Genomic DNA, 18,597 nt, shown 5'->3' on the forward strand with positions numbered 1-18,597 from the left:
AGACAGGCAGTGCTGTGGTCTTCACTCAAGTCAGCACCTTTCAGAAGATGTCAGCATTTCTAAAGGGCTTTTAGAGAGAAATGACTATTTTGTGCAGCGAGGTACTGGGAGATGTCAAATGATCCGAGAGCAGAGCTACCTGAACAGCTGGCGTGTTTGTTATGCAAACGCTGCAGGACTCAATAACTACATTCAAGTCATATGTCGCCCTGACTTCACTTGTTCCATCCTTGGTCTCAGCTTGGAGACGAGTCTCCAATTTCAGTTTCGTTAATGGAAGGTCTCAGAATCCACAGGAAAAGCGCACACTCTGAGCCCTTCCCACCCAGGCTCTGCGGGTGTGAGGATGAGCAGATCCAAGTGTCCTCTCTACGTTTCCCCCTGAGCCGCTCTGTGAGGTTCTGTGAGCCAAAGTGATGAGGATGAGGGTGAGGAGGATGAAGGGCCAGGTCTACTCCAAACTTCACCCATGTCTACTCTTTTCCCTTCTTTCTTCAAGTGATTCTGTAACGAATGCCCACGGTGCACCAGTCAGTCAAAGTTGGATTGAATTCATAGTGTCTTTGATTGTTATTCCTATTTTTAGAAAGTGCTTTTGCAGCAGAAGAAATGACCTAGCCTGGGAGAGGCTAGAGTACACTTAGCATAGGTCCTTAGATTTTCAGGGGAGACACCATTTGCCACTTTGGAATGAAGCTCTGGGGTGTCAGACTTAGCACCGATTTTTCCAAACTACAAACGGTAAGCCAGCTACAGTGAGAAGTCAGCATTACTGTATTTTATTACCTGTGCTAGGAGCATAAAAATGGATTTCAATGTTCTCCCTTGATCATTGTATTATAATTTAAAGCACCACAAAATCCTCTTTACAAATTATTTTATAACTGCCTGTAGTGACTACAGTGTGAACTCCTTAGGAACATAAAATACATATTTAGAATATGCTTTCTTCCTAGCATATTATTCATTACTACTAGTAAATAAGGAGGAATACCATGTTAGGTTTCATGGGATGATCAGGCCATTATTTGTCCACCTTCTCATCCCATCCGCCACCCTCCTGCCATCAGAAAGACAGCAGCTTTTTAAGTGATGGCACTGAGCAGTAGGGAAGAGAGAAGGTCGGTTTGGTACTCCCCAAAAGAGGGTCTACATCTGATCTATCATATGGTGTTTAATGCTGGTTTTCATGCGTTACATATAGATTCAAACTATCAATAATCACCAAGGGCTTTAATCCCAAATCCATCTGATTCCCAGACTCGTGGGCAGTAAGGAAAAGAAAGCAGTTACATCTATTGATATTTCAACCAACTTCTTCACCCAACCTAATGTATTCTTCAGCAGAGTAATTTATAAACATTCTGCAAACCATCTGACTAAATCCCTGAAACAGAGAGAGTTGGAACTCAAATTCTTTTTAGGACTATGGTATGTTGCTTTAGTGATCAATCCATAACTATGTTCAAATTAATTTAGATACTACAAGATGTTATTTTCAATTTACTACAGAGGCACACATGCTCATTCACACATTTACATTCACTGTACACATAATAGTCTGTCTCATCTCACCTAACTATGTAGGGCACTCACACAAACTTTCTACTCTAGATAGGAAACCATGGCTTCCAGGTCAGAGGTTAAAACCAGGGGCCCAGGCTGAGGTACAGTCCTTGGGCTGAATGTAATCCATAAATGTATTCTGATGGTTCTGCACAATGTTTAAACATTTTGGAATTTTCATTTTAAAAAATCCAAATTTTTCTTCAGAAAATATGACAAACTGGCCCTTCATTTCTATAAAACAACAGGGGCTGAAGGTGAATAATGCCAGGCCCCATAGATAAAGGGTGAACTTTCCACCTCGCCCTAGTTCTCAACACTCCCTGTCAACAATCTTAGAACTGTCTGCTTTGCTTATGTTCAACATCTATTTTGCCCTGGCATGCATTTGAGGTTGAAGCCCCTGTTCTAGGTACATTATACTTCCCCAAATGCTATGAGTTAAATTGTGTCCCTCCAAATTCATATGTGAAAGTCCTAATCCCCCGTACCTCAGAATGTGACCTTGTTTGGAGAGAGGATCTTTACAGAAGTAATGAAGTTAAAACAAGTCATTACGGTGGGCCCTGATCCAATCTGACTGGTGTCCTATCAGAGTGGGTCACACGCGGAGGGAGAAGTAAGATGAAGGCAGAGACTGGGGTGTTGCATCGATAAGCCAAGGGACAACAACCATGACCAGCAAGCCACCAGCAGCAGGAGAGAGGCTGGGACAGATTCTCCCTCACAGCCTCAGAAGGAACCAGCCCTGACAACACCTTGATCTCAGACTTACAGCCTTCAGAGCTACGAGACAATACATTTTTGTTTTGTAAACCATTCAATCTGTGGTAGTCTGTTAGAGCTGCCCTAGAAAACTAAGTAGCTCCAAGTAGCTCACATTAAGTATCTTCAATCACTGGCTATGTCTCATCTAGAAAAAGGACATGACAAGGAGAAACATTCTTTCCAAAACCTGGAAAGGTGCTGACAAACTTCTGGTGAGTCATGCCTGCCAAAAGATGGTAACAGTTCACCCCCGAGTGGGTGGGTGATACCAACAGTGAAGAAATATTTTAGGGGAACAAGTGTGTCAGGGAGGCAAAGTGTCTGGATCCTCATTTGCTCCTGAGCTTAATTTAGATGACATATTCCTACACATCTACTTCAAGACACCTTCTGCTTTCCTTTTCTTCCCATGCCTTTTCTCCCTCTGTCTGATCTAAACATTACAGAGGGTACTGGAGGGGGCTGAGGGAGGGGAGCACAGCTGGAGAGAAGCTGGGCCTGAACAGCTGGCTACTCCCCTACAGGAGGCCTGAGAGCACTGGTTGTGGAATAACCATGAGCCAGTAATGATTCAGAGTCTTGGTTCCTTTCTTTTAAAATAAGTAGTCCTGCCTGGCTGGGTAGAGGTAGCTCAGCTGGTTAGAGCCATCTTAATAAACCAAGGTTGTGGGTTTGATCCCTGGTCAGGGCACACACAAGAAGCAACCAATGAACGCATGAATAAGTGGAACAACATATCAATGTCTGCCTGTCTGTCTCTCTCCCTCCCTTCCTCTCTCTCTCTCTTAAACATCAATCAATCAATCAATCAATCAATCAAAATTTAAAATAAGTAGTCCTGGTGACTTACAGAGAGATTCAGCTTCTGTGATGTTTCAGAAACAAAAGCATTACTTCTTCATGCATCACACTTCCCTCTGGTACCTGAAACCCCATTCCCAGTGGTCCCAAGCTCCATCCTCTGGGGAATTTCGCTTCTTCAACCAATCTGTGTCCCAAGCTGGGAAGTGGCGAAGGGGCAGAGCTCTGCCCTTGCTGATCAAGGTGTCACCCTGACAGGTTGCCCTGTCAACTTTGAGAAGCGTGGCTCCATGTCTAATTTTTTCGTTTTTAATCCTCACCTGAGGATATTTTTCCATTGATTTTTAGAGAGAGTGGGAAAGAGAGGGAAAGACAGAGAGAAATATTGATGAGCGAAACACATCGATTGGTTGCCTCCTGCACGCGCCCCAACCAGGGTTTGGGCTGGGGAGGAGCCCACAACTGAGGCATGTGCCCTTGACCGAAATTGAACCCGGGGCCTTTCAGTCTGCAGGCAGATGCTCTATCAACTGAGCCAAATAGACTAGGGCTCCAGGTCTAATTTTTAAATGATGAAATTTTTAGGGGTGGTGGTAAATGGGATTTCAAATAAATAAAATGGAGTCATGTGGATTAAATATCACCTTGGGGGGAATAAAAGGAACTGCAGCGAAGCTGGGGAAATGAGACCCGAGAGCACATAAAGGATGTCCACACTCAAGTGGTGGAACTGAACTATGAGAAGTAGGGCTGAGATCAAGGACATGCTCTTTCTCTTTTTTCTGCACTCCTCACCTCACCACCCCCCCCCCCCCCCCACAAAACAGCCCTATTTATATTAGGTATAAAACTGAAAGGCTGGTCAGGAATCAGCCAAGCACTGTATCCACCCACCCCACCCACCTTCAGAGAGAAACCTGGCCACCTGCAGCCGAGGCGAGGAGACTTGGGAGGCCAGACCATTGTCTCCAGTTCCCTAATACATGCCTGCCAAGAGGTATGAAGCTTTGAGTAGCTTCAGAAAAGAGAAGAAGATCCATGGGTGGGAGATGCATGGATAGAGAGTTCAGGTCAACAGAAGGAAGGATGTTTAATAATTAGGCTCTGCAACAATGGCACCGGCCCTCCAGGGGGCTGGGAGTAACTATCCCTGAGGAATGAAGAGAGATTGGATGGCCAGCTGGTGGATGTGCACCATGTTCACTGACCAATGGGGAAGGCGGCAGGGAGTAGGTGGGTAGATATTTTCATCCTATGATTCTAAAGAGCTGCAGAATTCAAGGACAAATCATCCATCAGTGTTAACTATTTTATACAGCTCTGTAAGATTGAAACAACATCCTCCAGGAGGAAACCAAGTTAATGATGGGAAACTGTCCTTAAGTAAGAAAATAAATCAGGTGGAGGGAAGAACCCCAGCAGCCCCAGTGGATGGCATCTGTGCCCCGTAACCCCTTCGGGTACCAGCTGCCTCAGTTGTCCTGGTGAAGGTGATAATGAAAGCTACCAATGGGGTTGTGGGGAGAAGAAAATGACATAACAGATAACTGAATGTTTACTATGGGCCAGGGACTATTTTAAATGCTTTGCTTATATTGCTTAATTCTTACAACTGCACATTTTACAAATACAGAAACACAGTCAGAGAGAATAAGCGAGTTACTCAAGGCTGCACAGCTAGGAAGAGGGAGAGGAGGATGAAACCAAAGAGATATCTACACGTTGCACCCAAACACTTAGCACAGTGCCTGGGACAAGGTGGGGCTCGTGATGACTATTATTACAGAGGCAGGGCAATATGGTCACGAGAGGGAGCATTCTGCAGCCAGTCTATGTGACATCATACAGGAAACTAAAGTTCTCTATACCTTGTGTTCTTATCTGTAAAGTGGGCACAAAATGTCTATTCCATAGGGAGCCTCAAAGATTAAGTGATTTAATGCATGTTAAGTGTTTAGAAGAATACCTGGCAAATAATCAGTGCTCCACAACATAAGCTAATACCATATAAACATGCTCTAGATTACAAATACAGCCAGGTGTTTAGTATGTTAATATAACCCACTCTATGTTCATGTCTGTAATGTACACAAAGGGCCATCACCCAAAAGTCACAGCTCAGTGATGCATCCGTAACAGCCACTGATATCTTCTGGTTGCACAGTATAGGAGAAAGTGCATTTATTAGATTGCTTTGTGCTTAACCAAACTCCAATGGTACACAGGCCCTCAATTCTAGGGACGGTGGCGATCTTTCTACAGGAGGTTCTTGTCTGGGAACCCTGCCTCTCAGGTTCTCCCTGAACCTCAAGTGAAATTTCCCAGATTTGAATGAGTGAAGGGGAAGGGACTGAGAAGAAATGGAATGTTTTCCATGACTCTCTGCTGTAAGCTCTCCAAGAGACGCCCGCGACTGGTTTGGGGATGGAGACTGACATCTTCCCAAATCTGCAGAGCTGGTGGTCCTGCTGTCCTACCTGGTGAGCTTGGTGCCGATCTGCTGCCTCAGCTCCAGCCTCTCTTCGTCCGTCTGCCTGGGAAGGATGTTCTTTTCTTCTAGCTCTCGCTTGGAGGGCCTGTTGCTGAGTTTGATGGCTAAGGAGTCCTTCCGGCACACCTTCATGGCCAGGGAGCCTGCAGGAGGGGAAACGAGTCAATAACGCTGACACACACCTGCCCGGGCTCCCACAGGAACAACTGTGGGTCAAGGTGAAAGGCAGGAAGACAGTGGCTTCACACCTGAGAGTGGGTAAGGCCCCAAAGGACCCTTCCATAGAGTTCCTGCAAGCAACATGCTGGGTACGCCTTGCAGTGCTGAGTATGTGAGGGGCACCGGAGCCTGTGATTGGATCTTGGCTCTCCAGGGACCGCCAGTATGCAGGCAACACCGTAAAGGAGGGACAGACTAGTAATAGAAGCAAAGAGGGGAGAAAGGACAGGGGCCTTTAGTAACCACGGGGAGCTTCACAGAGCAGGAGGGGCTGGCACCCGCAGGACAAGTGAGATGCGCCCAGGCAGCAGGTTGGTGGATGTCTGCATGTGGGAAAGCTCAGAGGTGACAGATAAACCAGGTCGTCACAGGAGACAAAGGAGATCAGTGACTGTGGAGCCGGGGTCATGAAGGAAAATAAAGCTGGGCAGACAGTGAGGTCTGTTTGGGGTGGGAGTGGAAGTGAGTTCATTAAAATAGGCAACATTCTGGGATAGTTTTTCTTTCAATGTATGGAGTTCTGAGCAGCCAGCCAGGGCAGGGCTGCCTTCCATCTGGAATAAATCTATGGTTCTCAACCAGGGTGATTTTGTTCCCCAGGGGACACTTGGCAAAGTCTAGAGACACTTTTGATTGTCAAACTGGGTTTTGGGGGAGGCGCTTCTGGTATCCAGCGGGCAGAGGCCAGGGATGCTATTAAATATCCCGCAGTGCACAGGACAACAAAGTCTAATCTGGTCCAAAATGTCACCTGTGCCGAGGCTGAGAAACGCTGCTGTAAAACATTCACTTCTCTGGGCAGGAAACAGTGCCCGGGGCTGAGCAGCTGCTCCTTCCTCCCTGGGTCATTTGGGCCTTTGGCCGCCCCTCGTGCTCCTCTCCTGGACATCACCTTGATCATGTCATTGCCACCAGGACTCCTACCAGCAGCAGGAGGAGACTGGGCAGCAGCAAGTTGGGGGGATTCCTCTGGATTTTATCTTGTAGGCTAGTCCTTTCCCCTCCTCACTGGTTTTACAACATGGACTTTGGAATGAGACAGTGATATCAAACCCTAGCACTGCCCCTGAGTAGATGTGAGGCTCTGGGCAGGTCACTGGCCTCTCCCTTTTCTTCCCCTCTGTAAAATGGAGCAATAGTGTCCACGCTACCGCGTGTTGTAAGATGTAGATAACAGAATAAAAATCTTAGCACGTGGCCAGGCATGGCATATATTCAGTGAAAAGTTGCTATAAGTTCATTTATTAAAAAGTTAATCAAATATCAGTTTCTAATCACTTAACTAAAATGTATTGATTACTCATGGCCAGGATGACAGATTTTGAACTTTGCTTTCTTCATCTCTTCTCTCTTAGCACATTTGAGGCCCTAAGTAAGAAATTTCAGTTCAGACCTTCTCAATTTTGTTGAGGTCTGCTTAAAGTGAATTTGCTGCATACACAATGGTGAGTCTATCTGAGTATTATGCAGATTCAAATTGAATTTCAGGGTTCCTACCCCTTTTTTTGAGGGAGGGGGCTGCATCCCAACCAAGGGAAGCAGTTGAAGCAAGGAAGAGCCACCTAAGAGGTAGCAGGTGCAGCAGGATGTAACTTTCAGAGCTATGGGGATGTTCAGAGGACACTGACCCTTTCATTTTACTAATGAAAACACTGAGGCCCTAAGAAGTTAATCGAGCTGCCCTGTGACCCAGGGCCGGCTGACACCAGACCTCAAGTTAGAACCACAGTGTTGGGCAGCTAGTCAGCGCTCTTTCTATAAAGGCCCCGCCCCATCCCAAATGAAGAGCTGGATGCACGCACTGGTGTACAATGAGCTGTCGTCATCCTCGTCTTCCTCCTCCTCCTCCTCTTCCCTTGTGTAGAGACAGGAAGAGTCTTCGTAGTCTGATTCATGAGGCACATTTTCTTTATTGTCATCACATTCAATCACAACAGTTGGCACTTGTCTTATTTCTGGAAGGCCCAGAGGTCCTGCTTTTGTGATACCATCACCCGAGTGCAAACTGGAGCTGTGGTAAGAAGTGGGGCAGGGGACCCGCTGCTCAGAGCTGTTCAAAGAGAAGGAGGAAAGAAGACAGTCACTCTGGCTAATGTCTATACACGCATCAGAACCTTCTTAAAACTCAGTTCCTAAGAGACAAAGGGTCTCCAGGGCAACTGAAGTCTCATTTCTCATCTTATAGTTAAACATTTGAGGGCAGCAGACTTCTCTGATGGTGGCAGCAGCATGGGGTAGGAGTAGGAATCCTTATTCCCTGTCGATGAATGGTGGTGACACTGGCACAGCAACAAGAATGTCCTTAATGCCACTGAGCTGTACACTTCAAAATGGTTAAAATGTAATTTTTTTTGGTCCTGTATATCTATAATTGAAAAACTAAAAACACAAATTGAAAAATCAATTTCATTCCACAAGTGTTTCTGGTTAAGAGCCATACCTCCAAGTGGCAAAGGAAAGTTTCTTTGCCACTGACATGTCTCATAGGAGGAGTAAAAGGATTAATTTGATGGAGAAGCTAGAGATCCTGAGAAGAGAGAACGCATGAAGTTCTAGCTTTCAGAGCTCCACAGTGTGACTGGTAGAGGCTGAGTGTGGGACAGAATGTTTGAAACTTCATGCATGGAGAGATTCAGGGAAAGAGAAGAGGTGGGATCACAGGGCTGGCGACTCATTCATGAACATCAGGGTGGATGTGGTCAAGGATGACTTAGAAAGAGTTTTCTCCCCTCAGCAGCCACAAGTACCATAGTCTGTTTTTTTTTTGTTTGTTTTTGTTTTTTTGCAGGTCAGTTTTCCACGTAGCAATGGTGATGACATTCTTGATTTTCCCTCTTAAATTGAGCCAACTCAAATAAAATGTATTTTTAATGAAAAATTATTTGCTTCATAAATAGAACCCATATAAGTCCATTGTAGGAAAATTAGGAAATGCATAACATAAAAAAAGTAGTTATTTTTTTTAAATAAACTCTATCTTAGGCTCCTAAAGCAATTTAGAATCCTTTTCATGACAGACTCTGAATGAAGCCCAGCAAGAATAATGGACCAGAAACACACAGCTGAATTTTATAATTCTTCTTCAGATTAATTGGAAGTGGGATTTATATCTTTTATTTAAGGAATTTTTAAAACGTAGAAAATTCAACACATTTACCATCCAAAAGTGTTTGATATTCATAAAAATAATGGAGTGGAGGTTATACTATATATCAATGAATTCACATTAAAATATTTTTATACAAAAGAAAAATCTTACTCATGACATATGAATGCATGATAGTCTCCTTTGAAACTTTCAATTATGCTTTAAATTATTGCTATGTCTAATTTAAATTCAATTAACTTTCTTCCTTCCATTGTTTCCAAAGCGCTGTTTTGCTCTTTATATTTTTCATATAACTCTTCAGTGACACAAATGGAAAATCTAGTTAACACATTATGAGCTATGACATTCAAGGCAATGAATTCAATCAACTAAAAAAAAGCCCTTCAACTACTAAGATTAAATCAAATATTTACAAAAATGCAGCATCTTATTAGACCCTAGAGTCACGGTGCACGAAGTTTGTGCACTGGGTCGGTGAGGGGTGCGGGGGGAGAAGGTCCCTCAGCCCAGCCTGCGCCCTCTGAGACAGCCTAAGCCAGCAGTCAGGCATCCTTATTGCTCCTGTGAAGGTGGGAGAGGCTCCTGCCACGGTTGCTGCACTTGCCAGCCGTGAGCCTGGCTTCTGGCTGAGCTTCACTCTCCCTGTGGGAGTGCACTGACCACCAGGGGGCATATTCCACATTGAGCACCTGCTTCCTGGTGGTCAGTGCACGTTATAGGGACTGATTGTTCTGCCGTTCGGTCGATTTGCATATTAACCCTTTATTATATAGGATGAGCAGCTAAAGGGATTCATTTTCCATTTAGTTCAATACAAACGGTCATGAGCACAGGAAGGTGGAGAACATGGTAGATGGTCTCTGGGTGACAAATATAACAGTTGACTGAAAGGTGACTGACTGGCAGCACTAGTGCCCCACCTCACAAGGCGCCCCTCGTTCAGGCAACCACACGCACTGCATCTCAATTCTGCTTGGGATTCTACATTGGGTATTAGAGGAAGCAGGGACAGAGGAGGCAGAAATGTAATTCCATGGCTCATGCTTTGCCCCACCTGTCTTCTCCTCTCCCTAAGCTATAAATTAATTAACAATGGCTCCAACAAAGGTACAGAGCTGAGAATATTAGATCTGAGGGATAAAAAGCAGCCCATAGATATTTATGTTTGGTGGGAAAAAGAGTTGGAAACCAGAATGTATAAATTCCTTAAGGCAAAGGGTTCCAAAGTCCCTCAAGAGGACCAAGAAAGGAGAAATATTATGCAAAGGAAGTCCAAAAAACAAAGCTGTGATCAATAGGGCACTATGGTTTTCTTCCCTCAAAGACACGAGGGAGTGTGAGTCTGAGTAGAATGGGATTGGAAGGCTGATCCCCCAGGTGCTTAGGCAGGTACTAGGTATCATGTGACCTACTAGCTTTGTGAAATGGGGACCAGCCATGGCGATCAGCGACTGCCTGTGGGGGTGCTATAGACCCAGCTGGGACCTCACGTGGCCAATAAGGTCATCTTTCTGAGGTGTGACTCTAGCACATGATAGAATGTCTACTTTCTGGCCAGCATGGCTCAGTGGCTGAGTGTTGACTTATGAACCAGGAGGTCAAGGTTTGATTCCTTGTGAGGGCACGTGCCCAGGTTGCAGGCTGATCCCCAGTGAGGGGTATGCAGAGGCAGCCGATCAATGATCCTCTCTCATCTTTGATGTTTTTTATTTCTCTCTCCCTCTCCCTTCATCTCTAGGAAAAAAAAAGGAATAAAGAAAAAAGAATGTCTACTTTCCCATAAGGGTGAAAAGGTGTTTTCTAGGAAGCTAGGTGAATCCACCAAAAGGGTTTTTAAATATTCTATTCATAAATACCCATTGACTGCCAACTCTGAGGGGAAGGAGGACAAACACCCAGATGAGCTCGTCTAGCTGGTAACTCTGGAGAAACACAGGAAAGCATGAAAAGACAGATGTGAGCGATGGGTTGGCTGAGGAGGAGGTTGGGAGGTGATTAAGCGACCTCAGATTCAGGAGTTAGGATACAAATCTGACTCCAAATTTTGCCACTTACTATTGGTTAAATTATCCACTGGCCATGCCCTTATGGAGACCCTCACTTGTTATTTATATAAATGGCTTTCCAAGTGGTTCCAAAACACTCCCAGTTTCAGTCTAGTTTCCACACCTCTGTCAGAGCAACTTTCTAAAACTCAGATCTGGTCTCACAGTTATAACTCTGCCTGCCCTATCTCCAACCACTGCTTCAAGGGCGACAAACAGAAAATCCAGTGAACACGTCATGAGCTATACTATTCAAGGCAAGGAACTCAATGTAGCCCCTTAATACACTTGGCCTCCAACTTGGTTGTGGGCAGGAAGAAGAACACACAGCTGAACCTTAGTCTTAGCAATGCCGGTTTTATACACTGGAGTTGTCACTTAGAAGGTGTTGTGTTCTTTCTACGTGAAAGGTCTCACTGCTGAAGAAAAGTAAAAACCCAGAAGCAGTCATGCAATGCCTCACAAAATTTGACCCATATTATGAACCCAGCCTCTGTCCCCATACAATTTACTCCTTGGTCACGCACAAAAATGCATTGCACACTCTTGGCCTGGAGTGTGCTCCCATTCCGCCTTCACCCTAATTTCTATTTACCTTTTAATAACTGGCTCAGGCAACCTTTTGCCTATGTTCCTGGGAGATTCTGCAATAGTGAAAATTGGGAACATCTGTTTGCTTGCTGTCTTTCCTTCCCCAACCACGCTGCAGGCTGCTTGAGGGGCCGGGACCATGTCTAATTCATGTTTGTAGCAGATGCCTAGCACCATGCCTGACACAAACTGGACACTCAGTAATTGCTCACTGTTTTTGCTGAATGGAGGAAATATGGGCTGTGATCATGGATACTCAGGTGCAGTTGTAAGTGGTTGACAAATCATTTTTACAGGGTATTAAGAGATCTGTTTTTAATTTTCAGGGGGGCGTCTGATGGTGTATTGCTGGGCTGCGGGTGTCCCTGACTTGGTTGCCACTTTAATCAATCGCTTTAATGATGGAAAGGGCATCCTGATCCAATAGGTGGGAGAACTGAGGTAGAGAAGGAAAGGAGGGGGTGAACAGAGTGAACATTTATTGAATGTGTTGTCTACTGTTCTAGAAGAGTTCACATCCAGCATCTCATTTCATCTTTCTAATAACTCTGCAGGAGAGGTGTCATTATCTTATTTTATTAAGCAGGAAATAGAGGCTCCGAGGGGTAACAAATAGGTGCATGAGGACACTGGAATAAAGAAAGAAGAGAATCTGAACCCACTCTGCTTCAATGCATTACCTCCAAAAACTGAATTACGCTACTTGTAAGATTGTGTACTTTGATTCAACACAAACCCCACTAATTGTACACTAAATGTAAGGTGAAGAGAATGAACAACACATGTAATAATGGGCATCATTACTTTTGAAATATTTTAAATCTTGCTAGCCAGGGTAAGTAATAGTGTTCTACCCCACCATAGTCAGGCCATACCTGGGGCACAGAGTTTAAAGGATTCATCTTAGACACTGGATTATAACGGTCAGGATGGTGAGAGGAGTCACTTGCTGACCCATTGTCATGGCAGAGTTGAATACATGTCACAGATCGTCAAATATTTACTATCTGGTTCTTACGGAAAAAGTTCTCTGACTCCTGGTCTAAACCAGGATTCCTAACCCTTGATCATAGCCACACTCCTTAGTGTGTTTTTGGTCTGTGCCATGTCTGAAGCTCATTTACACTATTATGTTGTATTTTTAAATCAACACTTAAAAAAACTTAAATACTAATTTAGCCTCATCTTAAGCAATAATATCTTTGTAATCATAGGCTTCATATGCTAATTATGTGTTTATAACTTACGGTTAAATTAAATGACTATTAAAACTTTATAAAAGGCTGTGCTAAGCTTGCTTTGTGTACCACCATTGATGCATACATCACACTTGGGTGAAGTGATGGCCTGGAGACCCTCCCACCTGCAGCATGACTGACATTTCGGGTCAGACAATTCTTTGTGGTGGGGCTGTCCTGTACATAGTAGCATGTTTCCAGCACCGCTGGTCTCTACCCACTGGATGATAGTGGCCTCTCCTCTAATGTGACAACCAAAAATATCACCAGACACGGCCAAAGTCTTTTGGGGGAGGGGAACTACAGCCTAGACCAGCCGTGGGCAAACTACGTCCCGCGGGCCGGATCCGGCCAGTTTGAAATGAATAAAACTAAAAAAAAAAAAAGACCGTACCCTTTTATGTAATGATGTTTACTTTGAATTTATATTAGTTCACACAAACGCTCCATCCATGCTTTTGTTCCGGCCCTCCGGTCCAGTTTAAGAACCCATTGTGGCCCTCGAGTCAAAAAGTTTGCCCACCCCTGGCCTAGACCAGTGATGGCGAACCTTTTGAGCTCGGCGTGTCAGCATTTTGAAAAACCCTAACTTAACTCTGGTGCCGTGTCACATATAGAAATTTTTTGATATTTTCAACCATAGTAAAACAAAGATGTATATTTTTGATATTTATTTTATATATTTAAATGCCATTTAACAAAGAAAAATCAACCAAAAAAATGAGTTCGCGTGTCACCTCTGACACGCGTGTCATAGGTTAGCCATCACTGGCCTAGAGTGTCCACAATGGCTGTGCCATGCACTGTGTTCTCAGAGTAGCACAAGGGCCACTTCTAAAGCAGCTTTTGTGCTGATTGTGAGGAAGTCACAGGATTAGCAGGATGATGACACGTGTCCAGATCCTGTCTCCTAAGTTCCGGACTTGCTGTGTCTCAGACTGTCACTGGGGCTGTACCAACAATTTGATGCTATGAGCATCCCACTGAGTCAGTTACTTGCAGTCCTGGTCTAGTCCCCGAACGTAAGATCACCAGCCTGACTCCTGAGCGCAACAGCTTTCCTCAGCACGTTGCCCCGAATGGTGATTTACAGAATAATGCTCTGGTGGCTTCAGTCACCGCATCTTCCAGAGCACCTGCCAAGCCCCGAGGAAAAGCTGATTCATGTAATCAGGAGACCCTTCACATCAACTTTCACTTTACCTGGGATTCAAGTGGCTCTCATAGCACACGGGTTGTGTTCTGTTCCTCTTCCTGGTGGCTGACCAGGTACTAAAACCAGAGGTAGATGTAACGCCCCTCATCCTGACCTATGTGGAGCCTTCCTTAATGTGTACTGGATTGCTGTACCCAGTGATGAAAAAGTTAATGTTTTTAAGTGCTGACACTACACCCTGTATTGATCCATTTAGGTCTCACAGCAACTCTAGGAAATGGGGTGCTGGATTCCCCCCATCTCAGAGAGGAAAAACGAGGCCCACGACCACGGTCGCAGCTGGAGGGATGCAGGCCTTACTGAACAGGGGCAGCAGGACTACAGCACCTGGCCTCCCACTGATGTCGCCACACCACCCATGCGGAAGCAGCTTCAGTGGCTCAGACCTTGCTCTTCTTCCAGAACCTTCCTTCTCCCCGCCCCCCCCCCCCCCCCGCCTTCAGCACCCAGCCCACTCTCAACTGTTGTCAAACAGGGCTGATCATTCCATTTTCCCAATGGAGATCTTTGAAGGGTCTCACTGTAAATATAAATTCTATCCTCTTTGGCATGGAGTTGGGGGCCTCATCACCTGACCCCACAATTCCTTTCAGTCTCCTTTGTTATGGCTCTTTACTGATTGCCCAGTGTGTCAGCCACAGAGGGCCACTTGCCACTTCCCAAGCACACGGTGAGTGCCCTGTCTCCTCTCTCTGCTCCTGTCATCGCTCTGCCTTAGCCTAGCCTCTGAGTTTGGCTGGAAGCATCCTACCGCACTTCAGGGACAGCTCACATGCCATTTCTTATGAACAGTCTTTCCTAACTTTCCCAACAAAAACCAGCCCCTCTCTGTGCTTCCACATCTCCATTCTCACCTCCATTACAGCACCTGTCACATTGTGTTATAATTATGTGTCTACGCATTTGCTCCCTGCCCCTAGTGACTTTGAAGGCAGAGCAGGTTATTAATTACCTTCATATCCCAGTCCCATTTTGTGCATGTTTTTGGAACTGATGGAAAAGTCAGCTCAGTATTTGGGCTAAAGTCTTTTGGAATCAGAAGATGTCATATTGCATTTCTCATCATTTAATTCACTAAAATAATCATCCCTGTTCCTGAGGGTCTTGCTGTTGCAGGGAAAGTTTCCTTGTGAAAGAAGAATTAAGGTTTTGGAAATAGTGATCTAGAGTTTTTTCCTAAGAAGATAATCCAAAGAGGTCTATGTAAGGAAGAACGTCGTCGGTCCCAGGACCAGCTGTGTGAGCACAGATGTAACAGAGGGAGCCTAAGGTTATTCCATTTTCCAGTTCTACACTCACAGGCTGTCGGGCCCCTTCAGCCCACTGTCCAGAGTAAGGCTGCTTTGTAAGGTAAAAGAGAACCATAAGGCTTCTTCTTATGTGACATTCTATAATGAATTTAAATAAACATTAAAGACCCCCAAATTGTTCCAGAGGGAGAAAAATGAGCTTCTGTTCCCCTTTTGGTAGCTCCAAATGATATAATTTTCCTGACAAATGTAACAGGAATGAGCATGCAAAAACCTGAGGGCATTCATGACACTCACAAGATGCTGGACAGCTGCACCGCTGTGGGATATTTCCGTTCTACTCCACATAGTGGGCTGCACAGCTCAGGAGGAAGGAGCAGGGCACCCTGCAAACCACCGCAGTAGCTAACACGCTGTTCCCCACGGGGCCTGTCAGAGTGCTTTGTACATGTTCATTATCTCACTCTTCACAAAAACATGCAGGTAGGAACAGTATTGTTATTATCTTGATTTTATGCACCACAAATTCAAAACAACATGAAATATAATAATCATCTGTATAAGGGAAAGCACAGATGCTCACAGAACTCGACTACTCTTTCACTATGAATTCTGCTGTGAGGAGACCCGGGTTAAGGCTACTGTGGAGCAGAGGTGGGTCTGAATTCTGGGCTGGAGCCATACAACAGGTTTAGTGTGAGCAGCATGTGGCTGGGGGCAAGTAGGGGTGCAGAGAGACTAGGATGCGAGACAGGAGAGAATAATTACAGAGCTGGCTAGCCCAGCCCTGGATAATGGAGTGTTGTCAGTGAGGAGGAGTGCATTGGGTTTATTGTGGCCGCATTAATGATGTGTTTCTTTAGGATAGAAAGACATCACCATTTACGCTCCCTAGCCCCCCGCTCTCTCTCTCTCTCTCTTCAGTTCCCTGTCCCCACTGTACAAAATGTATCAATCACTGGCTTATCATCTATTTCTTCCACTGAAAGGTAACCTCTCAAGGAGGTGGACTTTGTTTTGCCCTCCCTGTCTCCCTAGAGGATGCCACAGCCTGAATATCTTCCTTCATGAAAATGATGGAAGAACAGCAAAGGATAAACAGTTGTTTACCTAAAACAGGAGGGCTGCTACTTACAGGAGATATGCTACAAATAGAAGACTTCAGACAGCTGGAGAGTAAATGGCTGTCTTCAATTGGTCAAAAGCATGCATTTCACACTGTCTTCATTATGTCCCATGACATGCCAGGGAAGTGAGACGCTTTCTTCCCTCCCTCTGTACTGCTGCATCATGAAGAACATGTAATGAGTCCTCTGTTTGGAAAATTCAACTCTCTTCTTCAACTCTTCTGAACTGAGTAGGAGACACATAGATGGAAAAAACAAGGGCCCCTCTCAGATCCCCTTCACCTCCCCCCAGTTCCCTACATTTATATAGTCACACTGCTAAGCATCTCTACCTTTCCTTTTTATTATGAGTGAGGGACAGGCAGCTTATTTTTAATAATTCATAAAGAAATGAAGGCCAAGACATCTACAACATTTTAAGGTCATGACAACACTCAGCCCCTTTTCAGGGAGCTTTATAACCCTGGCTTTATCTCCATCACGTGGCAACAGGCAGGTGCAGAATAGAGCAGGTGACTCAAAGTGGGTGGGATTACAGCTGATCAAACACCTTTGATACTTTTGTAGAAAATCAGGGGCAGGTTTTGAAATTAAAAATCACTGTGCATTTTAAATCCTTAATCTTCACTGAAAATACCTGGAAACCATTTCGCCATCACTTCTAAAGAAAATCGTGTAATAAAGGAACGTTGCTTTCAGGTGTCTAATTTCAAATGCAACATTGTGAAAATGAAAAAAAAGACATTAATCTCTTCAAAGGACTGAGAAAATGTATTATATACAAATATGACAAGGAAAATGAAATTAAAGTTCAAGAGGACCCGTTTTTATAATTTAGTCTGCACGAGCTATGAAGGGAGTTTTCAGAGGGGAGAGAGAACAATCAGCCGTTTTCTTCTGAGAGACCAAAAATGTGTGAGAAACTGTGCTACAAATTGCAGTGCCCGAGGCTGAGGCTGAAAAATGACAGAAATAACACTGCAACCCGAGAACAGAGTTAATCAGCTTTATTTTAGGACAGCAGGCACACACTGTGTTTCATCACGGCCTAGGATTAGCCTTCTGAGATTAAAACTCAATATTAGAGCCTTTGTGTTTTGTTGGATTTCTGTCAGCAAGAAACTATGCCCTTCTATATAAAGACTGGGGTCCTGAGCGTCCTGGAGTAGAGGCTGTGTTTTGAGCTTCTTCTTTTTCTAGCAGTGGTAATGAATTCAAATTAATTCATTCACACCCTTACTCTGTCCTTGCAGGGAGGAATGACCCACATTTCTGAAATACGGCCTGGACTTGGGATGTGATGAATAACACAATAAGACATGCAGAGCCTGCCCTCTAGCCCACCCTTCCCTGCATTCCCCATCTCTGATGTAGGAGCCACACAGTGATGGCTCTTTCACAAGACTTTATTCCTAGACATCAGCCAACGTCCTAGATCACACTTGGTTGGATGGTGGTGCCAGGAGGGCAGGACGTGGAGTGAGGAGGCTGATGTTTGAGTCCCAGCTGGGCCATTCACTAAGTGTGCATCTGGGTCTCCAGTTCCTCATCAGTGAAATGGAGAAACCTATTTGCCCACCTCACAGGCCACTGCGAGATCAGAGGATAATGCTGGTGCTGTTGTGCTTAAATAACACCAATGCGGGTAGTTGTTGTTTTAGCAGGGATGGGCTTAAACACTGGCAATAAACCAGTAGTTATGGATATTATTTGTTAGTTTATTAAAACACTTCCTTTACTGCTTTTATATTTCTGGCCTGTAAAATCTTTCTGGACAATGGTTTGTAAGATCAAAGAATCACTATTCATTGGGCAAGGCAGATTTCAACTGACGTACACATAGGAATTCAGGTGTGGATTCTCTCTCTCTTTTGAAAATACACTTCCTTTTTACTAGAAATCCTCTTAATTCTTCAAAGGATGTTTATGGTTTATATAGTCTCATTGTCACCTTCCTCCAATCAGTCTGCTTGCCAACCTTGCAGGGGACGATCTCTCTTGCTCAGTGTGAAAGAACTTTGTACTGAAATCTCATCATGCCCCTTGGAATAGCAGTTAAACGGTAAAACAGTAACTACAGGAAGCCACTTACAGATAATAAATATATGCTTTAAACTCAAAGAATTGACCTCAAGGAAGAGACTGATGAAACTCTGACCTTAAAGGGTTAGGGACA

General features: G+C 44.6%; 1 protein-coding gene across 5 annotated transcripts in view; it reads right to left on the bottom strand.

The window, feature by feature from the left end:
- PHACTR1 (phosphatase and actin regulator 1) overlaps nucleotides 1-18,597 on the bottom strand; it is a 500,199-nt gene that overhangs the window by 40,116 nt on the left and 441,486 nt on the right. For all 5 annotated transcript variants that reach the window (XM_036350306.1, XM_036350310.1, XM_036350308.1 and 2 more), the window contains 2 exons: nucleotides 7,648-7,895; nucleotides 5,613-5,769 (listed from right to left, as the gene is read on the bottom strand). In XM_036350306.1, coding sequence (XP_036206199.1) covers nucleotides 5,613-5,769; nucleotides 7,648-7,895 — 405 coding nt within the window. The remainder of the gene's footprint in view (nucleotides 1-5,612; nucleotides 5,770-7,647; nucleotides 7,896-18,597) is intronic.

Source organism: Myotis myotis, unplaced genomic scaffold (assembly GCF_014108235.1).
Source record: "Myotis myotis isolate mMyoMyo1 unplaced genomic scaffold, mMyoMyo1.p scaffold_m19_p_2, whole genome shotgun sequence".
Classification (NCBI taxonomy): Eukaryota; Metazoa; Chordata; class Mammalia; order Chiroptera; family Vespertilionidae; genus Myotis; species Myotis myotis.